The sequence below is a fragment of the Xenopus laevis genome, chromosome 6S (assembly GCF_017654675.1).
Source record: "Xenopus laevis strain J_2021 chromosome 6S, Xenopus_laevis_v10.1, whole genome shotgun sequence".
NCBI lineage: Eukaryota > Metazoa > Chordata > Amphibia > Anura > Pipidae > Xenopus > Xenopus laevis.
Window position 1 is genome coordinate 18203069 of NC_054382.1, and position 24698 is coordinate 18227766.

General features: G+C 41.4%; 1 protein-coding gene across 3 annotated transcripts in view; it reads left to right on the plus strand.

The window, feature by feature from the left end:
* mkx.S (mohawk homeobox S homeolog) overlaps nucleotides 1-24698 on the plus strand; it is a 97983-nt gene that overhangs the window by 12569 nt on the left and 60716 nt on the right. For all 3 annotated transcript variants that reach the window (XM_018268724.2, XM_018268725.2, NM_001093360.1), the window contains 2 exon segments: nucleotides 3091-3331; nucleotides 11888-12047. In XM_018268724.2, the coding sequence (XP_018124213.1) occupies nucleotides 3091-3331; nucleotides 11888-12047 (401 nt within the window).

Consider the following 24698-nt stretch of genomic DNA (forward strand, 5'->3'; position numbering starts at 1 on the left):
CAAATAATTTATGCTTTCAAAGTTGGCTACAGGGGGTCACCATCTTGTAAATTTGTTAAACATTTTTGCAAAACTAAGACTGTGCACATGCTCAGTGTGGTCTGGGCTGCTTAGGGATCGTCATAAACAAAGCTGCTTGAGTTCTGCATGGCTGGGAAGTAAGACGGGGGCTTCCCCTGCTGTTCATAAGTATGATTGTTTCCCTGCTCAGCAGTTAGGGACCGTCTGACAATTCCTATCCACAGCAGTAAATGAAGGGAGAATTTCACTGCATACAGTCAGGTTTCTTATAAAAACTGTGCAAATTTTTTTAATTAAAGTATATTGGAGATAGGTTTCTTTTTCATTAAAAAAAGTAAAAATGGGATATTGTTTTTTTGCCTTTACATGCCCTTTAACCTGAAAAAATAACCTGCATGGGCTGCATGGTGTTATGTTAATAATCCCCCTTTAGCAATGTGCGAATAGTCTCTCTTTACCCCATAACATTAATATTTCCATTCTCATGCCCTTGTCTAGGGGAATTAACCATTTGTGGGCACCTTACCTGAGATATCAAACCTGTGAAACATATTGAAGTTGGACTTGTCTCTCTCTCTCTCTCTCTCTCTCTCTCTCTCTCTCTCTCTCTCTCTCTCTCTCTCTGTGTGACTTGAGACAAAGCTTGCTGTGTATATGTGTATGATTCATACATTTGTAAAAAAGATTTATAAACAGGACAGAATATATTGTACATGAAAATATTCTCCAACTCTGAAGCCCACAGAGCCCCTTATCTGCTCCTTTATCATTCTCAATAGTTAGCAGCCGACTTTTTTCTCGTTAAAACATACTCAGCACGTTTCGTAACTCGCACTTACAGTTTTCTGTGGATATTATACGTAATATTTTCCCAAGATCGGCACAGCATCCTACCGAGAAGGGACAGGCAGTAAATACAAAATACAGAGCCATATGTGTGAATAAGACAGTTTAATCTTTAATATATGCCATATCCTTATTCTGCCTAAATATTCTAATTAATGAAAGATTGAACACAGAATCATTAACGAGAAATGATTTATAACTCCTTTGTGGTGATTGGAAAGTATTTATTTTCAGAAAACATTGTTTAACACAATCCCGATGCTATTCAGCGTAACTATACACATTCAGTATAGTATTCCTGAAATTCCTACAAACACTAGAAACAGACATCTTAATTGTATTTTGACATTTGTATGGGAAATCTGTTTAGTTCAGTGTGTTGTAACGTTAAGTGTGTTACTTTTAATACAAATATAAAATTCACTCAGAAGCTGGGTATTGCAGTACCTTTAAAAAAACATTATAAAAAACATCATAAAAGGCAAAAGTGCGTAAAATTAATGTCTATGGTTTTTGACTGTGGCTACTGTGTATCCATGTTGGCTCACTGGAGCATACAGTAAAGAAAGAGGCTCTTGGGAATCATGGTTGTGTCACCTGCAGACTCTCATAATGAAACTTATACGTATTAGAGGTATGGGATCTGTTATCCAGAAACCTATTATCCAGAAAGCTCTGAATTATAGTGATGGACGAAAAAATTCGGCAGGTGTGCATTCGCAGCGAATTTCCACGTTTCGCCGGTGCCGAATAAAACTGCCTTGAAAATTCGCCGGCGTCAAAAATTTTTGTCTGCACGCCGGAAAAGTCGCTCTCGTCAAAACCTTCATGCATCAACATTATTCGGACGCCCATTGACTTTAACGCCGACGTCAAATTCAGCGTGAGTGTCAGAATTGATGCAGGCGTCAAAAATGTACACGGGCGGCAAAATTCGCGCGAAATTCGTGAATTTTTCCGCAAAGCGAAACGGGACAAATTCGCCCATCACTACTAAAATACAGAAGGGCCGTCTCCCATAGACTCCATTTTATCCAAATAATCCGAATTTTAAAAACGGATTTCCTTTTTCTCTGTAATAATAAAACATTAGACTGTACTTGATCCCAACTAAGATATAATTCATTATACATCAATTGGGAGTCCACATCTGATTTATATTTGATTAAGCCTAAGGGACTCGCCCCAGTTCTCAGGCGATCACATATAAGAAAATCCTTTATCCAAAGATAGCTGTCCCAAGGCTTTTGTTTTCATAAAAAATATTGTTTTATTAAATTAGCATTAAAAATCAATTACAAACAACCCCACCAGGCCCACCTTACGCGTTTCGCACTCTCCGGCGCTTAGTCATAGGTGTATCTGATACACCTATGACAGATACACCTATGACTAAGCGCCGGAGGGTGCGAAACGCGTAAGGTGGGCCTGGTGGGGTTGTTTGTAATTGATTTTTAATGCTAATTTAATAAAACAATATTTTTTATGAAAACAAAAGCCTTGGGACAGCTATCTTTGGATAAAGGATTTTCTTAAGATATAATTCAACCCAGTGTCGGACTGGGACACCAGGGGCCCACCCAAAAACCTTTGACTAGGGGTCCACCAATTAATCTTAGACCAGGGGCCCACTCTCAGTACTATTATTCTTCCTTTCCTCACTCATTTATTCTCCTTTTCTTTACATACTATAATCTATTATTCCATCTATTTAGCCACTTTGTTCTCATAGAAATAGGGAATGGCCATGAAATAGGCCAAATGTTTAGCAGTATGAGGGCCACTGATACCTGGGCCCACCGGGACTTTTCCTGGTATCCCAGTGGGCCAGTCCGACACTGATTCAACCTATTGGGTTTAGTTGATGTATAAATTAATTTTAAGTAAACATTTTATGGAGATCCAAATTATCCCTTATCCAGAAAACCCCAGGTCCGGCACATTCTGGATAATAGGTCACATTCCTGTATATGGAATGTCTGTAACCCATAAACCTAGGCAGAGAAATTAAAATAAATGCCAATACATCCGATATCTATCTGAAGCTGTGTGTCAGGAGAAGGCAGCCAATCAACAAAGACATTTTTATTTAAATTTTTTTCTTTTCATTATGTTTTTACTTATTGCATGACTTATATGTTTTAAATTAGATTTTTTTTTTTTTTTTTTACATAGGTGATGTTTATTGGTTTAACGTTAATACTAGTAACTTCTTCCCTGCAGGAGCAAAGGTCTGTACCTGTGATCGGCTCACTTGTTCTGAGAGGCTGCTACGAGCTCCAGCCATGAACGCAATAGTGTTCAACAAGCTCAGCGGCCAAGTCCTCTTTGAGGAATCAGCTAACGATCGGGAGAGGGGAGTCCGACCCTACCTGGGAGTAATGGAGAGTCCAAATCCTGATGTGGGGTTACAGGATGGAGTTTCCATAAAGGACAATGCGAGTCTCCGACACCGGCGCCCTGGGTAAGTAAATGCTTCTATGGAACTGCACTACATCCAGGGCTTATGTCCATATTGGTTTGTGTTTAGAAATTGCTGCTGTGATTGTTGTGTCCAGTTCAATTATACTGTATATCTCTGCTGTTTCTGTATTGTGGGTCAGCTATTCACTATAACATACCTCCCTACTATGCTGTTTTCCGATGGACAGTCCCGATTTTGACAGCTCAGCCCGCAGTCCCAGATTCTCGTTTTTATGTCCTGAGTTTCACTTTGATCTCCAGCACTGACGCCAGAAAAAGATACGAAGTTTATGAAACTTAACTAACGAAGAGGGTTTTTGTCAGAGAGCCCAGAACACTCAGCACCTGCACTTCCAATACAATTGTAACTATTTAAGATAAGCAGGTTCCTTGGGAGAACTGTGACTCACCGTTTAAAGAGCAATTTCATCTTAATTTGCAAAACTGTAATAACGCATAAAATATGGACCTAAAACCCCCTAGAGATGTGTTTAAACTTTCCATAACCTGACAAATTTTGTAAAATGGACATGGAGTTTAGGGGGTGTGGCCACAAAATGGGCGTGGTCAAAAAGTTCATCATTACATGCGGCAGATCTTTTTGCCCCTCTTAACATTTTTCGAATGTTGGGAGGTTTGCTGTGCTACAAGTTTGTAATGTCATCCAAAGAGGTCAGTGGAGCTCTTTAGTAGTCCGGGGGTTTATGGATCTCTTGTGGGCTGTATCCTTCCAGTCGGTGTGTCCTGCTGTTTATTATACAGGGTCGGAATGGTGGGGGTGTTGCGCCCGGAGCATAACTCTTCTTTCGTCTACCCCTAGTCTGGGCCCTTGTCACTACAACCAGTGCTCGCTCTAAGCTGTGTATCTTGTGCACACTCTCACACATTTTCAGGCCAGTGCAAAATATCAATTCCGACCTGAGCACATCGTTTTTTAAAAACTGGGTACAAAAATGTAAAATGTGTACACAAAAGAATTATTTTTTGCACACATAGCGAAGAAAGAATTAGAGGGAACACTGCCTACAACAGCCGCTTCTCCCCCATCTTCAGCTCTTGTTCTATTGTGCGTCCACACATTCTTGCATGCACGTGCACACTGGGGTTGATGCGCTTATATTATATATTGTATTACTTGGGTATTGTATCCTATACAGTGTTCTGCACAAAAAAAGGTCTTTAATGTCTGTTGCTGGGACATGTATGGGAGCAGTGTCGGACTGGCCCGGCAGGATACCGGGAAAAAACCCGGTGGGCCCCGACCCTTAATGGGCCCCCGCAGGGCCAGTCCCCTCTCCCACATGCGCTCAGCACCTATTGGTTTAGGAGCGCTGCGGCTCCTTCACGCAGGCGCGACGAGCAGCGCCTGCATCCAAGCACGCTCGGCGCGTCATATAGGGGCGAGGAGTCAGAGGGGGGTCGGATGGGGGTCCTGGACATTAGTCCCGGTGGGCCCTGGGCCCCCTGGTCACACGATTTCCCTCCTGCCCCTAATTTGCATATGCAAATTATTATTCGGGTTGGCCTGGCAGAAGGATTCGGCCGAATCTGAATCCTGCTGAAAAAGGCCAAATCCCGAACCGAATCCTGGATTCGGTGTATCCCTAGTTACTACTGCAAGTGCACAGTGCAAAATTACAAATGTAGTTTGCCCCAGATGCTCCAAAGTTGTGCCAGAGCAAATGCAAATGTGGGTGTGAGATTTGACCAACAGATGCAGTTGTGTCCAGAGTGGGTAGTGCATCATTTTGGGTGATTAATATGACATTTGCACGTTATTCAGTGCACTTGTTGCCGCAGCCTGCAGAGTGAACCCTGCATATAACATCAGCTTGAAGTCAGCATTAACTCCAGGGTTCTGCCATGTCACATAATCACAATTCACTTATTACGACCCCATAGACTGAAAATACCTGTAGATGTAGATAGACTGTTAATGCCTTTAAGAGTGACTTGGATGATATTTTAGACAGACATAATATGGAGTCGTTTCCTTTGCCCTGTTAAGTTTCCTTATCTCAGGGACTTTTCATACAACATATTATGCTTTCTCCTTGGGTAGCCGAAGTGCTGAATGGCAGTTGATATAATCATATATATCAAATATATCTCAGATTAGATTGTACAGAAATCTTTCATACTCCAACGTAATGTTTGTTCAGTGATACGTGGAGGTAAAACAGAGCTGACCTGAGAGGTGACTTGGGGAACAAACTAAGGTTTTCCTGGGTTTGTTGCAGCACTGCAGATGGGTGAACTTCTTTTATCGCCAGTTGCACCAGTCTATCAGATCATGTAAAGTTCAGCTACAACCACACAGATGCACATTAGCCTTTCTTTAGCCAATGGAAAGGAAGGTGTCATTATATTCTTGTTTATGTTTGTACATGGTTTCCTAAAATACTAGTTGCTTACTAACAGATGCTTATGTTCTCTTACTTGGATATCAGCTGGGGGTGCGGCACTTTGATATTGAGCTCTTCTCTATTAGTGCCAGTGAGGAAAAGGACAGGGCTCATTTGTCTTTTCAGAAATTCCCACCTATGAATAATTAAAATAAGATATTTCAAATATTAAATATTATTTCACCTTCATGAACACCATCAGTCCTGAAATCACCCGGCCATCACCCATCATCGATATTCAACAATGGCAGGGCTAAGTGAAACATTATACAGGGAACAATAAAAGAGGGGCTAAAGCATCCCCCGGGTTTTCACAAAGACTCACCCCAAGTACATAAAATAAAAACACAATTCAGCTGGTTAAAAAAACCAGGGCTGTGTGTATCACAAAACACAAGGAAACTATTAAAGGGAAACTATGACTTTTGTTCCTTTTTTCCACTTTTTATGTTGTGCTAGAGTTCATTATATTCATTCATAGACTTTTATCCCTTTAGCTGATTTAACACTAAGGGAGGCAGAAGGGAGTGAGTTGGGTATTTTATCAGTGGGCAGAACACAGTAGGAAATGGCCCACATTATACCCAAGGTCTGAGCCTCTTTGTGACTTGAGTAATAGACCTGGTTTTAAACAAATAATAATCAAAGCCTTACTAGGTTAATGTTCAATAATTAAGGGTCAAGTTTAAAATGAATGACTTGATGATGTGTGATGATGTTTTAATGACTTGTAAGGCAGAGGTGGTGGGACTCCAGGGTAATCTGTAAAGGGAAAGTCGTCCCCATTTATTTGTGATGGGCGGCTATTAATATATGGGTTCCATAAGGGCGTGTGTACGGCGAATGTTTCTGATTATAAGGGAAACAGTAGAGCTCATAGCCGTGTTGATGAGGACTCTATCGGTCTGTTTCCCATTATTTGCGGAAAAGAAAAATAGTGACCTATGACAAAAATTGCCTTCTCTATGGAAAATACACCCCAGTGTTTCTATAACGCACAGGCTTTTTAGACAGGTACAAGTGTGCTGGATTAGGAAAACTGATTTTCGGGCTCCATTATTATCTTGTAGTCTGGATGTTTGTACAGATGTGCAGAGACAGATCAGCTGCTCATTGATCTCTTGCATGGGGTACCCAGGAGCAGATCTTTCCACTCGCTGTAAAGGGAAAGTAGTCAGTTGTCATTTTCCGGGCATCATCTATAAATCCCAGCCGCTAGAAATGTTTTTCTTGAACGCATCTGGTATATGTTTTCATCATAATTCAGCCGACACCACTTGTTATAATCAAGCATTTGTTAGTAGACTTATTAAACAGTCATTATTATCAGCGGAACATCATTAGCTGGTGTTTTAGCCAGAATCACACACTGGAGCGCAACCCAAATTGTGTGGTGTCCGAGGCGAACTGCGATGGGCTCAGGTTGATCCACAGTGACACCTACTGGAGCGATGTGTGTATTTAAATGAATACTTGTTTCAGTGAACTGGGTGCAGTTGTCTGATCCTGGGATGGCCACAAAGGTCTGGGCCCAGGGCAACAATATTTTAGGGGTGGTATGACACCCAGCTGGATTTTTTTGGAAGCACTGGAAGTGCTCCAGTGGATAAAATGCAAATGCTTGGTGGGGGGGGGAGTGAGGAACAGTCACATGACCCATAGAAATAAGCCAGAAATAGAGTAATAAATGTACAGTAAACGTGTTGCATAATATGATGTACCCAGTGTAGGTGCCAGTTTGGTTGAGGAGTGAGGCTATGTAACTCTATATTGCCTTGAGTTGGGATTAAACTGTGGCAAATGCACAATGTCAGCCATATTATGCACAAACCTATGGGATGGGGAGGGCAATAAAGCAGCTCCAAACATACTTCTATGACCAGGGGATGCTAAAAACAGCTGGACAGGACACGTCACTATTGCCTAATATGTACAGTGTTCTTCTGTTTTTGGAGGACTCCCCAGCTTTTAAATTCAAAGTTGTTTGTCAACTGGATGGGTGGGTCCTTAGAATTAAAAGACCTAAAGCTCTCACACACTCTACACTGTTTCTTATTTATAGAATTACAAGAAACGTTGATATCAGAACACACAAATGGTACAAAGCAGGTATATGAAAAATGAAATTCAGCCTGAAAGCACCTAAAAAGTCTAATATATTCTGCAGGCTTCTAAACCTTAAGCTGTTTCACTACCGGTGCCAAATGCCCTATTGCCCAGTGTGCGTCTGAAATCTGGATATTGTACTGACTCGAGACATTCCCGCAATACATCATAGGAAATTGAGTAGCATTGGATTAACCCCCAGACTTGCTTCTGCAGTGTAATTCTCTCTCCCAGACGTATAAAGGAATGGGTCGGCAAAAAATGGACTTCTCACACGCAGAAGTGTACCCCACCCAATAATGTATATGAACTAATTCTCCCATTTGGCAGTGGCATGTAATGGATATACAAAACACTGCACCCTCCCCTTGTAGTATATTAGCTGCTGCTGCAGTCCCATATCATGGATCAGTTAACAAATGGATTAGCAGAACAACTTCTCATCTAAAACACTCCTATACATCAGCCCAAATACTTTCCCATAGAATTCCATTAGGAGATAATCCTATATTTATGTCCAACATCTGCTGGTTTTCCGTTGTCCATCTCTTTTGTCTCCCAATTATTGTGCCACTGCCTCAGGGACTGGCCAAGGACAGAGATTTAGTCTACTGAAGAAACAACTGTCCTTCTGATGAAGTGGCGGGGAGCCACGAAACGCTTGAACCGGGCAGCCAAGTCCTGTTATATGCTGCTGTAATTTGGAGTTTTTGATTGGCTTCCTCTGTGCTCCGTTTTTTGCATTTACCATCAATGGCATCACTGAGATGAGGAGGCCGGTACCAAAGAAAGACATTTTTAGCAGCTTGAAACCAAAATATTATAATGTAATTAAATTTTATTGGGAAAATAGAATTGTCCATGAATAAATCCTCATACAGTGTTCCAAAAAATCAGGACACTGCAGGAGTTTTCAATGTCAGTTCTCAAATAACATCAAAACGCAATAAAATCTCCCATTTTATTTTTTACACCATTTCAAGGATTCCGTTAACATTATTTGCATCTTGTTTGCAATATTTTCCAGGGAAAACAAGGAATTTTCCCAGCCACCTGAAGTAAGGATTTTTAGATCCAGACAAAAACTTCATAATGAAATGAAAAAGTTAAAGAGTAATTCATCAAATGTGAAAATGAAACCAAAGGCCGATAACAGTGTATTTATTATAGTGGTAGAATGGCATTTATGGATCCGATCACATTTCTAGATGTGGGTGGACTAGACATTAGCAAGAAGGATTTTTTTATTTAATGGTGAATATTCTTTATATGTTTTAGAAACACTATAGGTATGGAATCCGTTATCCAGAAACCTCCGAATTACAGAAAGTCCATCTCCCATAGACTCCATTTTAATCAAATAATAATCAAATTGTACTTGATCCCAGCTAAGATATAATTAATCTTTATTGGCGGCAGAACAATTCTGTTGGGTTTATGTAGGGGCAGATATATCAAGGGTCGACTTTCAAAGTACAAAAAACTTAAAAATTCGGCCATCAAATTAAAAAACTTTGAATTCGAATATCGAATTCAAAGTTTTTTCAGCAAATTTGGCAATCCTGCGGTCGAATAAAATCATTTGATCGAACGATTAAATACTTTGAATTGAACATTTCGAAGGATTTCAGCGATCGATCGAACGATTTTTATTCGATGTGTAAAGACTTAGGAAATGTTGTAGAAGGTCCCCATAGGCTAACATAGCACTTCGGCAGGTTTAACTTGGCAAAGTATTGAAGTCGAGGTTTTGTAAAGAGATAGTAGTTCAATTATCAAATGGTCTAAATTTTCGAACGATTTTTACTTCGAATCTAAGTAAATTCGAAGTCGTAGTATCCTAATTGATGGTTGAAGTATCCAAAAAATTACTTTGAATTTTTTTTACTTCGAAAATTCCCTCGAATTTACTTTGACCCTTAGTAAATCTGCCCCTTAATGTTTAAATTATTTTGTAGTAGACTTAAAGGAGAAACAAACCCCTTATACCCTTATTAAAAAAAACCTTACCCCCCTATCCCACAAAGACCCCCCTCCCCCCAGCCTAGCTTTTACCCTTAGGCAAATGCCCCTAACTTTTTACTTACCCCTCGTTGCAGATTCAGGGATCGGAGTTCACGGCAGCCATCTTCCGGGTCTTCGTGTCTTCTTCCGGCGCTTCGACAATTTCAGTCAATTTCGGCTCACGCTCACGCAAACTGGGAAATTGCCGATACGCCAGTCTCATTCTCAGATTACCGAAGCGGCTGAAGATGGCTGCCGTGAACTCCGATCCCTGAATCGGCAGTGAGGGGTAAGCAACCCGGGGGGGGGGGCAGCTAGGCTGGGGGGGGAGGAGGGAGGGGGTTATATGTGGGGTAGGGGGGTAGGGTTTTTTTAATAAGGGGTTTGTTTCTCCTTTAAGGTATGAAGATCCAAATTATGGAAAGATCTCTTATCCAGTAAACCCCAGGTCCCGTGCATTCGGGATTGCATACTTGTACCTGTTTTTCCAGATCCCCATCAACCCGATAATAAAACTCTAAGTGACTTCGGTGTTCTCCTGTACAATCCTGGGGGCTGGAATTTGCATTATAACCCCTCCTGAGCATGATCTCACCCCTCTATACAGGTTTGGGGACAGGAAGAGTAAAAAAGGACACAAATCTGGGTGGGAAAACAGGAGACTTTGCACTGGTCCATCAACTTAAAATGATTTCCCGAGTGTAATAATTAAATTGTGTATTACACAACACACCCCACCAACACACTTTTCCTTTTCCTGCTGATTTAAAATAGCCCTAAAATCCCACGTTCCCTTCTCCCTCCGCATTGTGTGGTTAAATGTGTAAATGGCAGCCTCCGCCTGGCCAAATTATAGCTCAATGAGGTGTGTGACGGCCTGTCATATGGACATAAATTATTAACCGCCAGCCAAGCCCGTATTGTATTAAATCTGCCCAGCTGAAATTGGAATTTCTGTCACATCTGGAAAAGTGAAAAATACCATGGTTCATCAAATCCAAATGCATTAAGAGAGAAATGAATATATTTAATTCTGCAGAGGACTGTTTATACTCTAGGCGGAATGTTTCCCTCTTGTTGTACAAAACACGCCTTTCCCAGGCAAAAGCTGTAAATTTAAAACGTTACCCGTGGGTTGGAAACAATTTCACTTTTACAATGGGACCGTGTTTTTGTTTCGTCGCTAATAAACTGTCCTTTTGTGGCAGTGGAGGAATAATAAATGTCAAGTCTTTTTATTTTGTTTACAAAAAAAGTAGGAACATTTTCTTGGCGATAATGAAAAGCTGTGGCCCTCAACCTGGGGCAAGGGAAATGGGGGGAAAGACTAAGCTGCTTTTATCTGTGGCTTCTTTTCGTACAAACTTTTCTAATAATCTGATGCCTAAGGGGCCGATTCACTAAGGGTCGAATATCGAGGGTTAATTAACCCTCGATATTCGACTAGGAATTAAAATCCTTCGACTTCGAATATCGAAGTCGAAGGATTTAGCGCAGATAGTTCGATCGAAGGACAATTCCTTCGATCGAACGATAAAATCCTTCGAATCGAAGGATTTAAATCCAACGATCGAAGGAATATCCTTCGATCAAAAAAAGTTAGCCAAGCCTATGGGGACCTTCCCCATAGGCTAACATTGACTTCGGTAGCTTTTAGATGCCGAACTAGGGGGTCAACGTTTTTTTTAAAGAGACAGTACTTCGACTATCGAATGGTCGAATAGTCGAACAATTTTTACTTCGAATCCTTCGATTCGAAGTCGTAGTCGAAGGTCGAAGTAGCCCATTCGATGGTCGAAGTAGTTTTTTTACTTCGAATCCTTCACTCGAAGTTAGTGAATCAGCCCCTTAATGAAGTTTTATGAGTCATTTGGGTGAAGTAAAACAAAACTGACCTTCCTAAAATTGCTTGGGGATGGACTAAAACCTCTACAATTTGGATTCTAATTAGGAAAGTTTCAGAATATGGCCAATGAATGCATTGAAGATACAGTTAAGAGATGATGCTGTACACTTTTTAAAGCTGGTTATGTCTTTTTTAGAAGCTCCAGGGGCAGCGGTAAAGTTCGACACAAGCGCCAGGCTCTGCAAGATATGGCACGTCCGCTCAAGCAGTGGCTCTACAAACACAGAGATAACCCCTACCCCACCAAGACCGAGAAAATTCTGCTGGCCCTTGGGTCTCAGATGACTCTGGTACAGGTAAATATATTTTGGCTTTCATTGCTTGGTGAGAAGGTTCTGCAGCCACAGGGCACCCGTTCTTGTAGTCTCTCTGCTTGGTGGGAGAAGGATTAGATCAGTTACAAAAAAAGCTGTTTTATCTGGATCTTTGCAAAATGTAGTCTTCTTCTGGCACATGGACCTGCACCATAAAGTGTGAGCTCAGCAACCAAGACACCAATTAATGGTCCAGCTGTATCAGTAAATATAGAAATTGGTGGTGTTCTATGGTGTTTGTAAGAATATAATGACTTCTTATAACCAAATTACTCATTGTATTGACATGGTGGTGATTTGAGGAAAATTATGGGGTCTATTTATCAAAGGTTGAGTCTCTTTGGTCAAGTTTCTTTATTGAAAACATTTTTAGAAGAAAAAAGAAGTTATTATGCCCCAACGCAGCAAAAAAATCAGAATCAGAGACAGAGACATTAACCATTTGAAGATGTTTTTTGCCTTCAAAGTTTTGGAACGTTTGAAGCTGGCTTTTCTCTCGGAAACTCGACGCATTTGAGTTTGTTTAAAACAATAAAAAAGTTTTGAGTGTCAAATTAAAAAAGTCACAAGATTCATGTTGTAGCACAGATTTTTTTCGTGAACAATTACTGGTAAATTAAGGGGGATTAAGGTTTGGGACTTTGGACAATTTGTTTTTAATAAAGTGAGAAAGAGTCAAGTTGTAGTAAAGTGTCTACTTAGATTTGAGTGGTTACCACCAGCAGTCATGTTACTAAATTGGGATCAATTCAGACTCTTTTTTTTTTTTCCTCAACGTGTTGTCAAATGCAAAATCTATATTAATACTAATACTTGTGTTGTTGAGTAACTTTGTTGGTGGTACCCCCGTGCCCTGCCCTTATCTAGAGTTTCATTAAAATAAATTACACAAGCTCTTGGGGCAAAAGTAGCTAGAAAAAAGGTTTAATTGTGTGGCATCTGTGTTCTGTGAATGAGCCCCAGGGTTTCTTACTGGTCAGGGCCGGATTTCAGCAGCGGGGCCCCTAGGGCGTACGGTCCTAGCGCCGGGCTGCGCAGTCCTATCGCTCCCACTGCCTGCAGCGCTCTTATGTGCGCAGGTGCACCGGAACAATGGGAATCTGCGCATCCCCAGTGTTCCTCAGCAAGGTGCCATGCCACCCCTAATAATCTGTGGGCATAGGCCCGGGCCTTTGTGGCCTTGCCACAAATCCGGGCCTGTTTCTGGTAAACCAGGTTTTATTAATATGAAACCGAATGCTATAGCCCCATACCATGGACAAAAGCAGAGGATGGTCGCGTGAAACCAATTTGATGGTGAAAAATTCTTCTTTTTCTTCTTCTTCCAAAAAATGCTCTGGGGAACCTCAGATTTGGGTTATAAAAAATTCAGAGGAGGATGGGCCAGACACAATATTTTCCATACCTGTTTAACAGTAATTTATTATTTTAATATGATTAATGCCCTGCGTCAGCCTGGCGACAGCGCAACAATACACAGCCCCAATGCTGTTTCCCACCACCCTTCTACCTAAAATACTCCCATATGTGGTTTTCTGCCAGGAGACTCTGAAATTTATTTGCCCTTGACAATCCCTGATAATATAAGGTGAGCAGTGTAATGTCGGAGGACGCAAGGCAGGTCACACCCTGTACTGTGTAATCCTCCGCGTCTGGTATCATTCATCTTCGGCTTCAGTCTGTTCTTGGCGTAAGGCCGCTGACGGACCTGATGAGGTGAAATGGTTAGCTTCTGAAATATTCCTATAGAAAATAAAAATTGTTATTTTTCTCTCACTCTCTCTGTTATATGTGTAAAACTGTATTACATAAGAAGGGCACACCTGGAAACGCTTAATGCCTAATAACGTCTGATTCTCTTTATTAAACATTCGATCTGATAAATCTCATTTTCCTCGCTAAGGCGGGTTTTACCATTGCCCTCCCAACCCTGTACAATCTCACTTTCATGATGTATGCTTTATATTTATATATATATATATATTTATGAAAGACATGTGTCGATACTTGTCATAATACAAGCTGGGGTTGTGTGCAAGCGCCTTGTTCCATATGTTTGAATGCAACTGAAAATAGAGATTACTGGAAGTGCTGTTCTTCAGGAGTCTGACATCACAACCCGATAATTATAAGTATTATTGCATACCTCCCAACTGTCCCGTTTTTAGAGGGACAGTCCCTCTTTTGACAGCTCAACCTGCAGTCCCTCATTTGTACTGGAAAGTCCCGTTTTTCTCTGCACTGAACAGCCATAAAAAGAAACAGAGTTTCTAACTTAATTGGCTTTTGGCAGAGAGCCCAGAACAGCCACAGCAGAAGATAAGATACTTTTGTAACTAGATAAACATATAAGTAATTGTAACAATATAAGATAACAGGTCCCTTGGGAAAAGTTAGACTCAAAGCTTTAAAGGCAATTCATCTTCATTAGCAAAACTGTAATAACTGAAAAAAAAAACAAAACAGAAATATGTTCAAACTTTTATAACCTGTCAAATGTTTATAGTCAAATACAAGAGCCTAATGGTTTTAAAAAATAGTGGTGAGCACAACTTTCCCTTGTTTGTTATAACCTGTTGTAAAACTAACATGGTAATTAGGGGTGTGGCTACAAAAATGGGCGTGGCCATATGCCCAGCAATGTTTTTGTCCCTCTTTTTATTTGCAAAATGTTAGGAGGTATGTTAATGTGCTATGATATGTGTCAGAATCCGTCAGCTCTTTAAAGAAGCCGTTGGGTTTGTATTATTGGGCTCATACATTGCAGACAGGCATTTTGCTGTGTACATTCAGTTAATTTGAAGGCATCTGCCTTGATATATAATTCTATGTGTATATTTATGGGTGTTTTTTCTCTGTGGCCTATAGAGACATAAGCCAAATACATTTGTAATGACCCGTATTACTTCTCAGCAGGGGATGCAGATGAAATGTTTGCATGGGGAGGCTACGAATAGGCTTTATATTGTAGAACATATTTATTTATGAATATGTCCTAAATCTTCACGTCCTATGCTTCTCCGTATGTTTTTAAAGCAAATGTATGTTGAGCTGCTTATACAGATGCACAACTGAATTCAGTGTATCCCAAACATCTTCCATATGCAAATGAATCTGCTTTTATATCGGATATGAATCTGCTTTTATATTGGATATCAGTAGCCGCGTTAAGAGAGTTGTTTGTATACATGTTAAGAAGATACCGTTACTGTCATGACAAATTCTCTAAATGAGATCCCTTATCCAGAAATCTCTGTAGTAATAAAAAATATGTGTATATGATGGTAACTAAGCTGCATGAACCCATATTGGCAGTGGCGGATTAACAGCCCCCACCCACTGCCCAACCCTAGCCCCAGCACACCACCCCACCCCTTCCCCTGACTCCGTGCATGACGGCCGGATTTGTATTTCCGGCGCCCCTAGGCCGGCTACAGTTTTTCTGCTCCACCCCCCCGTGTGCAAGCGCATTCCCACACTACCCTTGAACCTATCTGCACTGAGGACTGCATGCGCAGATGGTGCGGCTGGGAACATGACAGGGGAGTCATGAGTAGGAACACGTTTGTGCCTCCTCATGGGCCCCTCCGCACTGGATATCATGGATATTGCCTAGGCATTAATCCGGCGTGCATATTGGTGGCAAATCCTAATGGGTTTATTTAATTTTTGAATGTTTCTTAGCAGGCAAATCGAGGAAAGGTCCCTAATCTGGAAAACTCCAGATCCCAAGCATTTTGGATAATAGATCCCATACCTGCAATGCTATTGCCTGGTAACCATCAGTGGAAACCAAGAGAGCTGCAAAGCAGGAAGTAGTGTTCTGGCTATTATGTTACTCATCCCCCAATAAGAAAAGCCCCTAACTACTACCCTACATAGTCCACCCTCCACATAGTTTGTTACCCCTGAAAGTGCCCCTAACACTTTGCTCACCTATAGGTGCAGAGTAAGCGCAGTGGAGCTCATGGGCACGATCTTCTGGCTCCTTGGGTTCAATTCTTCACTTTGGCAGTTTCTAGCACTTTTGGCACATGTCCAGTTGCTACAAACCGAAAGACTGCTCCAACTGCGCATGTGCCAATATGGCACCCAGGCGCCCAGGTGCTCCAGCCCTAGACTCTCAGCTCAAGGGAGCGAATATAAACTGTATAGCAACAAAAAATAAAGGGTGTAGGGCACACTGGAAATCACACCAGGTCAGAACGAAAGTTTTAAACAATCATCTCAAACCTTGGGGCAAATTCACTAAGATTCGAAGTTGCGCCAGGGGCAACTTCGCCGCACTTCGCCAGGCGTAGTTTCGCCAGCGCTCCGCGAATTCACTAAAATCCGAAGTTGCGCACAGGGGTAGCGTAACGTTGCGAAGTTGCGCTAGCGTTGATTCGCTATGTAAAGCGAAGTTACGCTAGCGAAGGCTAATTTGCATACGGCGCCAAATTCAAATATCAATGGAGGAATACGTATCCGCACTACAAATGCCTAGAAAACCTTCAAATCATCAAATAAAAATTTTATTTTGCCCTACACATGTGCCCACTGTCTAGGTAAGTTGCCATGAGTCAGGAAATGTAGGGGGGGAAGGAGGGGAGCCCCAAAAATTTTTTCGATCTTTTTCAGCCTATCACCCATAATGTAGAAAACACGCCAGCGTTTTTTGGGACTTAGAAAAAATTTAGACTTTTTTTGAAACAATCCCTATCTACTCTATTGCGCTTCGCCAGGTCTGAGGTGGCGAAGGAAGTCTAGCGTAAAAGGTAGCGTTCAGTACACTGCGCAAGTTAGTGAATTTGCGTAGTTACGTCGCTAGCGAAACTTCGCCAGGCGTAAGGGTGCGAAGTAACACTAGTGAAACTACGCCAGCGTTCGTTATTGAATTTGCGCAGTAACGAAAATGACAAACGCTAGCGAAGTAACGCTAGCGAAGTAACGCTAGCGAAGTAACGCTAGCGAAGTAACGCTAGAGTTCGGCGCTTCGGCGCTTAGTGAATTTGCCCCCTTATGCGTTATGTGTCCATCTGACACTTAATCACCTCAGATGACAGCAACCCTGAAGTTACCAGGGGTGGCAAAAAGCTAATCCTAGTAACTTTAAGAGCTGAGTTTAAACTGGAAATTCGGCTATTCAAGTGCAGAGAGCGCTCAATAGCGAGGAGGGCGGCATCACAGGAGCAGCCTCAGGCGGCATGAGGCAGATAGTTGCCCCCTGATGATACATATTCTGTATACTGGCAGTAGAAGCACTATGCATACAGTACTAGTAATATAAGTGTTCTGTAGAGTGCTACATCTGCAGACTAGTGTCCCGCAACAATTTTGAAATGATATAAATCCGCTGGTGACTCAGGTCAACCTGCCCCAGGGTCCAATTAGAAGTCCCATTACAATCTGACATTTTAAGCAGCGTATTAGTTACAGTTCAAAACAGCATGAGCCCACAATGATGTATAATCTGCGCCTCTCCTTATATGGATTGCTATGTCAAATCCGTTTTGCAGTGGAAAACTTGGAAATTACACTTTTATGGATTATGTGTATTGTGTTACTTAACTGCGTTTCATTGCAACGTACTTATAACTCAAGTCACTGGCAAAACATGTTATTTTTTCACCACATGTAGACATATTAAATCCCAGCGCTGTCACGTAAGTAATCCTTAATACGTGACCTTTCCAGTAAATGGCTTTGCAGCATATTGAATGGAAATGAAACAGAACGTAGCAGCAGTGAAAACATGAACATACAGACAGGAGAGCAACCTTCACCCAACCTTCCTTCCTATGATGTGTTAATCTGGTGCTAGACACCATAACCGGCTGGGCCACTGACACATTGTGCTGGTTTGTCCATTAACCTCATGCTATTCAGTCCCCACCTACCATTAACATTTCATTTGTATTGCTCATATGATAGAGAGGGGAAAGGAAGTATAAGGAAGCCCAACACAAGAAGGTCTTTGATTGGCCCACCACCCATAGGATGTCATAAGTAAAGCCCTGGAAGGCTCACAGTGATAGGTTGCTTCAGCTTTAGTGATGGCGAATTTATTCGCCAGGCGCGAAATTGCAGCAAATTTGCTCAAATTTTTTTCAGTAAAACAGATGACGGCGTCAAAAAAACGGGCGCCGGTGTCAAAAAGGAGACGCCGGCGCCGTTTCGAGAATTTTTCGCCGTTTCGCGAATTTCGAGCGAAATTCGCAAATTTCACGGCGAAGCGAAACGGCGCAAATTCGCCCATCACTATTCAGCTTCTATTTTTGTAAAAATTAGGTGGTTTAAAAAAAATTACAACTCCTAGGCTATCAGGTTCTAGGGACCACAAAGTAAACATATTATACCTTAGTATACCTTAAGAACATTAAATATTTTTTTGTATTTTTTAGACATAGGATGAGGTGAAGCTAGGGGTATGGGTCAGACATTGGCTCAAAAAGTCCTTTTACAAAAAGTCTAACCTCATGCCATTTAGTCCCCACCTACCATGCACATTTTATTGTATTGCTCGTATGATAGAGACTGCAGGGTGCAGAGATCTCCCTGCCTCCCACAAAGGAGGAGACAATCCAAGTCATTCTTGTCACCTAGTGTAACATAAGGTGCACCAAGTACCTACCTCTCCCTGACAACTCTGTTTTTTTTATTGGAAGGATGGTTTAAACAATGAGGTGTTTACAGTGTTTCTTAATCTAAAAATTAAAGTTTGGATTTTAAAATTAATGTCTGAAGACTGAATGACTTCTAGAAAAGTTGGTCCTTTGCTGCCCCCCTCTACATTAGGTTGTTTGGCATTGTCATTCCTAATGTATAAGAATGTGTAACACCCTCTTGGCCAAGGTTGTACTGTCTTACCAATTACCAATGTAGGTCCTGAGTCCCCTTTGCTAAGTGAAGGAGTACTGGGAAGTTCCTCTCTTGGCAGTGCCTCCACCTAATGGGATCTGGGAACACACCTGTGGGTGGCCCCATTAGGAAAATAGTAATATCAACTTTATGCAAGATTAAAGGCAAAGTAAACATTCGGTTTAATCATATGCATTCACATAGCATGACCCACTACCCTGGGGAACCCGTGACAGTGCCATCCTGACACCTCCCTGCCAGGCAAAGTCCACACTACTCCCTTTGGCAGACAAAGAGTCTCAGTTCCTTTTCCCCAAGCAGTACCAGTGTCCCAGGTAGCACTACCTGCCCAAATACCTTTCCTGTTGGACAAGGTATTTTCTCCCACGTGGCAAGCACACACAAAGCCTGTATCACAACAGGAGACATGCTAGATCATTTCCTTTTCTCTATCCTCCCACAGGCAGACTCACACAGAGCTGGAACAGGCATCCACATGATGACATGCTCAAAGGCTTTAAGCTCTCCTAGCCGAGCACACAACTTGCTTTATCCTTCGCAGCTAAACTATAGTTCCCAGCACTGTCCATAGCGTGAGCACACAAAGTCCAGGTTTCGCATTTAGGAGCTTCAGACCCTCCTGGTTTAGCTCCCAGGCTTGGGGCTGCTGCACCCCAGCCGTCCAGGGGCTCCTGCCTCTACATCTTTGCAGTAGTCTCTGTCCACCCTCTCTCAGTGAAAGTGAAAGCAGGAATGGATGGGAGCACATGGCTCGACTATATATCCAAAGGTGGTGCAGCAGCGACACCTTGTGACACCCACAGGTACCTGCCAGACATGCTGCACAGGGAAACAGGCTCCAGCCCCTCCCAAGACTCTAGGAGACCCTGTAGCTGCACAGGCAGGGGATTTCCACCATGTGGTTCAGACCGTAGAGGAATGAACCCAATGAGTCCCTACATATGTATAAGGAAGCCCAACATAAGAAGGTCTTTGAATAGCCAACCCATAGGATGTCCTGGAAGGCTCACAGTGATAAGTTGCTTCAGCTTCTATTACTCCTAAGTAGAAAAGTGGAGGAATTTTGAAACATCTGCTCATGATGCCGTGGACACAAATCTGTATCAGGGGAAATCTTTCCATGTTTAGAGTCTTGTACTGCTTGAAAAGAGTAGCATGTAATGAACCCGAATTCTAATATTCAGGGACTATCATGTTCCTTTCTGCTTTCCAGTGAGCTGGAAGCAATTATTTTCTCATCTCTTGCCATTTGAAATATAGATATGAGATCTTTTAACCAGAACGCCATGGCCCAGAATGCTCTCCAACCCAGCAACATCACTCCTCACTGCAAGATAACCTAGGGGCAGATTTACTAAAGGGCAAAGTGGCCACCACTAGAAATCTCATCTGCTGGACATCGCCAGTTTACTAACAGGCATACATGACAATTCACTAGGGAAAGAAACCGTTGAAGCTTCATCCTCCTCAATCTTATGTCAGTGACATCTTATCCTGTGTGCTGAAAAGTCATAAAAGTTGTAAAAGATACTGGCATTTTTTTCCTATTTTAAAGTGGGGCATGCCAAATTTGTTTTAGGGTGGGCTCATGTCTAGGGCATTAGAGGACCTCTTTATTCTTTATTTTGCTTCCTTGGACATTTGAAATAATAATTGGCCTCTTCAAGCATTTTAACCAACATTTCTAATAAAGACGTCTATACGACCTATATTTACCTTCCCTATTCAAATTGACCTAAGTGTAAGAGTACTAACGATGTTTCGCTCAGCAGAACTGAACGCAAGCAAAAGATCGCTAAGTAATGCTCGCTCTGACTAATTATAAGGAATGCACCGAATCCACTATTTTGGATTTGGTCAAACCCCTGAATCCTTCGTGAAAGATTCGGCCGAATACTGAACCGAATCCTAATTTGCATATGCAAGTTAGGGGGTGGAAAGGGGGAACATTTTTTACTTCCTTGCTTTGTGACAAAAAGTCACTCAATTTCCCTCCCCGCCTCTAATTTGCATTTGCAAATTAGGATTCGGATTCGGTTTGGCTGGGCAGAAGGATTCGGCTGAATCCAAATCCTACTGAAAAAGGCCAAATCCTGCCCAAATTCCGAACCGAATCCTGGATTTGGTGCATCCCTAAAAAATATGCATGTTCTATATATTTTCAAATATATTAGATTTTACAGGCCCAATGTTAATGCTTGATTTACTAACAGACATCCAAGAAAAAGTTAAGGAGTAAGTCCAAGCAGTGGTTCCTTAAAATCTGATTTACTAACAGACCCTTATATATCTGCCTTTCCACGCACAGGCCTTATTGGCTGTATGACACTTCCATGCATGCCTAATGCCAGACAGTTACTATATAATATTTGTATTGACGGATAAAAATATCTCCTTTGGTCTCCAAATAAGTAACTGGAACTTCCATCATGTTCCAGTCTCTACCTCCTCTGCTGCTGAGTAAACAGAATAGTGAGCCAACTGCGGCCATGTCCGAGAGGGATAAGTATGTGGGCTAAGTATATGCATAGGAACCGGTCTCTTATTGGTGCTGACCTTTTTATTGATTGCAAATGTGGTTTCTCCAGTTCCAGAGAGAGAGAGAGAGAGAGAGATGTTCAGAAACCCGCATTGGTTTATTTACACTTTAGAACAGTATTCCCCAATCAGAAGCAAATGAAATCATTCTCCCATCATTTAAGGATCATTTTGAATACACTCAGTATTTATACTAAATAAATACATGGACATTCCAAAGGAGCCAGCTTTGCAACAATTCACTGTTTTTTTATATGAAATTCACAAGGCTACCGGGTAGTGAGGGGCGCCAGGCACGAATTGGCGGCGAATTTTTGCGATTCTTTAGCGACGAATACATTTTTGAAACTGCCGCAAAAAATCGCCGGGGTCCAAAAATTTTGGAAAAGTCGCTCGTGTCAAAACCAATGTGCGTTAACACTATTCGGATGCCTATTGAATTTAGCGGCGTCAAAATTGACGCGAGCATCAGAATTAACGCAGGAGTCAAAATTCAGGTTTCAGAGGCTCATGAATTAACGCTAGCTGGTTGTGATGGCTTTATTACTGTGTGACTATAAGCATTTATTATTAAAAACAACAAGCAAGTAAGGGGAATGTAAGTAGATTCCCATGTTCTATTGCTTACAAGGGAAAACATGGCTTTTCACACCTGTCTTTTTACCTTTGGTCGAGCTTTGTAAATGAGCCTTTGGAAGTTAAATATTGACTGTCATCCTTCTAAAGGGATGCTTACAGAAAATATAGAAAATGTATGCTATTCCATCTCTATGACCTGATATCCTGCAGATGCCTGTTTATCCTTCAAGCTGTCCCATTTTTGGGGCTACAGATCTTGAAACTTTTAGGATTGAGTCACCATTAACCACTGCAAGTCGGGTTACATAGTTACATAGTTACATAGTTAAATTGGGTTGAAAAAAGACAAAGTCCATCAAGTTCAACCCCTCCAAATGAAAACCCAGCATCCATACACACACCCCTCCCTACTTTTAAATTAAAATTCTATATACCCATACTTATACTAACTATAGAGTTTAGTATCACAATAGCCTTTGATATTATGTCTGTCCAAAAAATCATCCAAGCCATTCTTAAAGGCATTAACTGAATCAGCATCACAACATCACCCGGCAGTGCATTCCACAACCTCACTGTCCTGACTGTGAAGAACCACCTACGTTGTTTCAAATGAAAGTTTTTTTCTTCTAGTCTAAAGGGGTGGCCTCTGGTACGGTGATCCACTTTATGGGTAAAAAGGTCCCCTGCTATTTGTCTATAATGTCCTCTAATGTACTTGTAAAGTGTAATCATGTCCCCTCGCAAGCGCCTTTTTTCCAGAGAAAACAACCCCAACCTTGACAGTCTACCCTCATAATTTAAGTCTTCCGTCCCTCTAACCAATTTAGTTGCACTTAGTCTCTGCACTCTCTCCAGCTCATTTATATCCCTCTTAAGGACTGGAGTCCAAAACTACCCTGCATACTCCAGATGAGGCCTTACCAGGGACCTATAAAGAGGCAGAATTATGTTTTCATCCCTTGAGTTAATGCCCTTTTTTATGCAAGACAGAACTTTATTTGCTTTAGTAGCAGAATGACACTGCCCAGAATTAGACAACGTGTTATCTACAAAGACCCCTAGATCCTTTTCATTTAAGGAAACTCCCAACACACTGCCATTTAGTGTATAACTTGCATTTATATTATTTTTGCCAAAGTGCATAACCTGCATTTATCAACATTGAACCTCATTTTCCAGTTTGCTGCCCAGTTTTCCAGTTTAGACAAATCACTCTGCAAAGTGGCAGCATCCTGCATGGAACCTATAGTTCTGCACAATTTAGTATCATCTGCAAAAATAGAAACAGTACTTTCAATGCCCACCTCCAGGTCATTAATAAACAAGTTGAAAAGCAAGGGACCTAGTACAGAGCCCTGCGGTACTCCACTAACAACACTGGTCCAATTAGAAAATGTTCCATTTACCACCACTGTTTGTAGTCTATCTTTTAGCCAGTTCTCTATCCAGGTACAAATACTATGTTCCAGGCCAACATTCCTTAATTTAACCAGTAACTGGGTTGCTGCCCACTTTCCTCTATGAGATTTCCCAGCACATCTACCTAAAATGTCGTCAATAGGGATTCTTTAGATGCTGTAGCTGGGAAATAAGGTGATTTAAAAAAATTGCAACTCCTAGGCTATCAGGTTCTAAGGACCACATAGTAGACATATTACCGTATATCTTAGTATACCTTAAAGGAGAAGGAAAGCTACCAAGACAGTTGATTAGCCACAAAAGTGCAAGCTATAACACTATATTTATTCTGTAGAATCCTTTACCATACCTGAGTAAACCGCTCTAGAACTCTCTCTAAGGATAGCAGCTGCCATATTAGCTTGTTGTCAGAGTCTCTCCCTGCTCACTCATAGCTCTGGGCTCAGATTACAGCAGGGAGTGGAGGAGGGAGAGAGAGAGGAGCAAACTGAGCATGCTCAAGCCTTAGCCCTGGAGGTTTCATCAGAAAACAGGAAGTCTGATACAGAAGCCCATGTGTACACAATAGAAGGAAAGAAATATGATGTTTCTTTTGACAGAGGACTCAGATCACTACTTTGAGGGTTTACTGGTGTATTTATATAGACCTTTTTGATAACGCTTACTTAATTTTAGCCTTTCCTTCTCCTTTAAGAACAGTAAATATTTTTATTTTTACACATAAGATGAAGTGAGGCTAGAGGAATGGGTCAGACATTGGCTCAAAAAGTTCTTTGTACATGTACATATGTGAATACTATTAAATGCTGGGTTTTTTCAGTCTATTTACACATTCTAGTAGAATAGATATTCTTTGAAATACTGTTTTTGTTTCTGTAAAGCAAGATGGCCAACTATTTTTTCCAAGTTATGGGCTGGACTTCTAATGGAAATCAATTCTATGGGACAGAATAGGGCGAGAGGACAGACTAAAGGTTGTTCATTTTGTTTGGAAAGCAACATCCGGCCTGTGGGAATGCAACTCCCTTGTCCATAAAAAAAAACATCAGACAAATATTTCTCACCTTGGGTGAGATTCTATATGTGGGGAAGAGCAGCTTCTGGAGCGTAGGATTGTTTGTTAGGTGAATGCTTTGCCCTTAGATTAATCTGTGTTATTGTTGTGTCATCACAAATCTCATCAATTGGAGTGTCCCATATATCAGCTAAATTGCGCTGTGACATTTTAGGCAC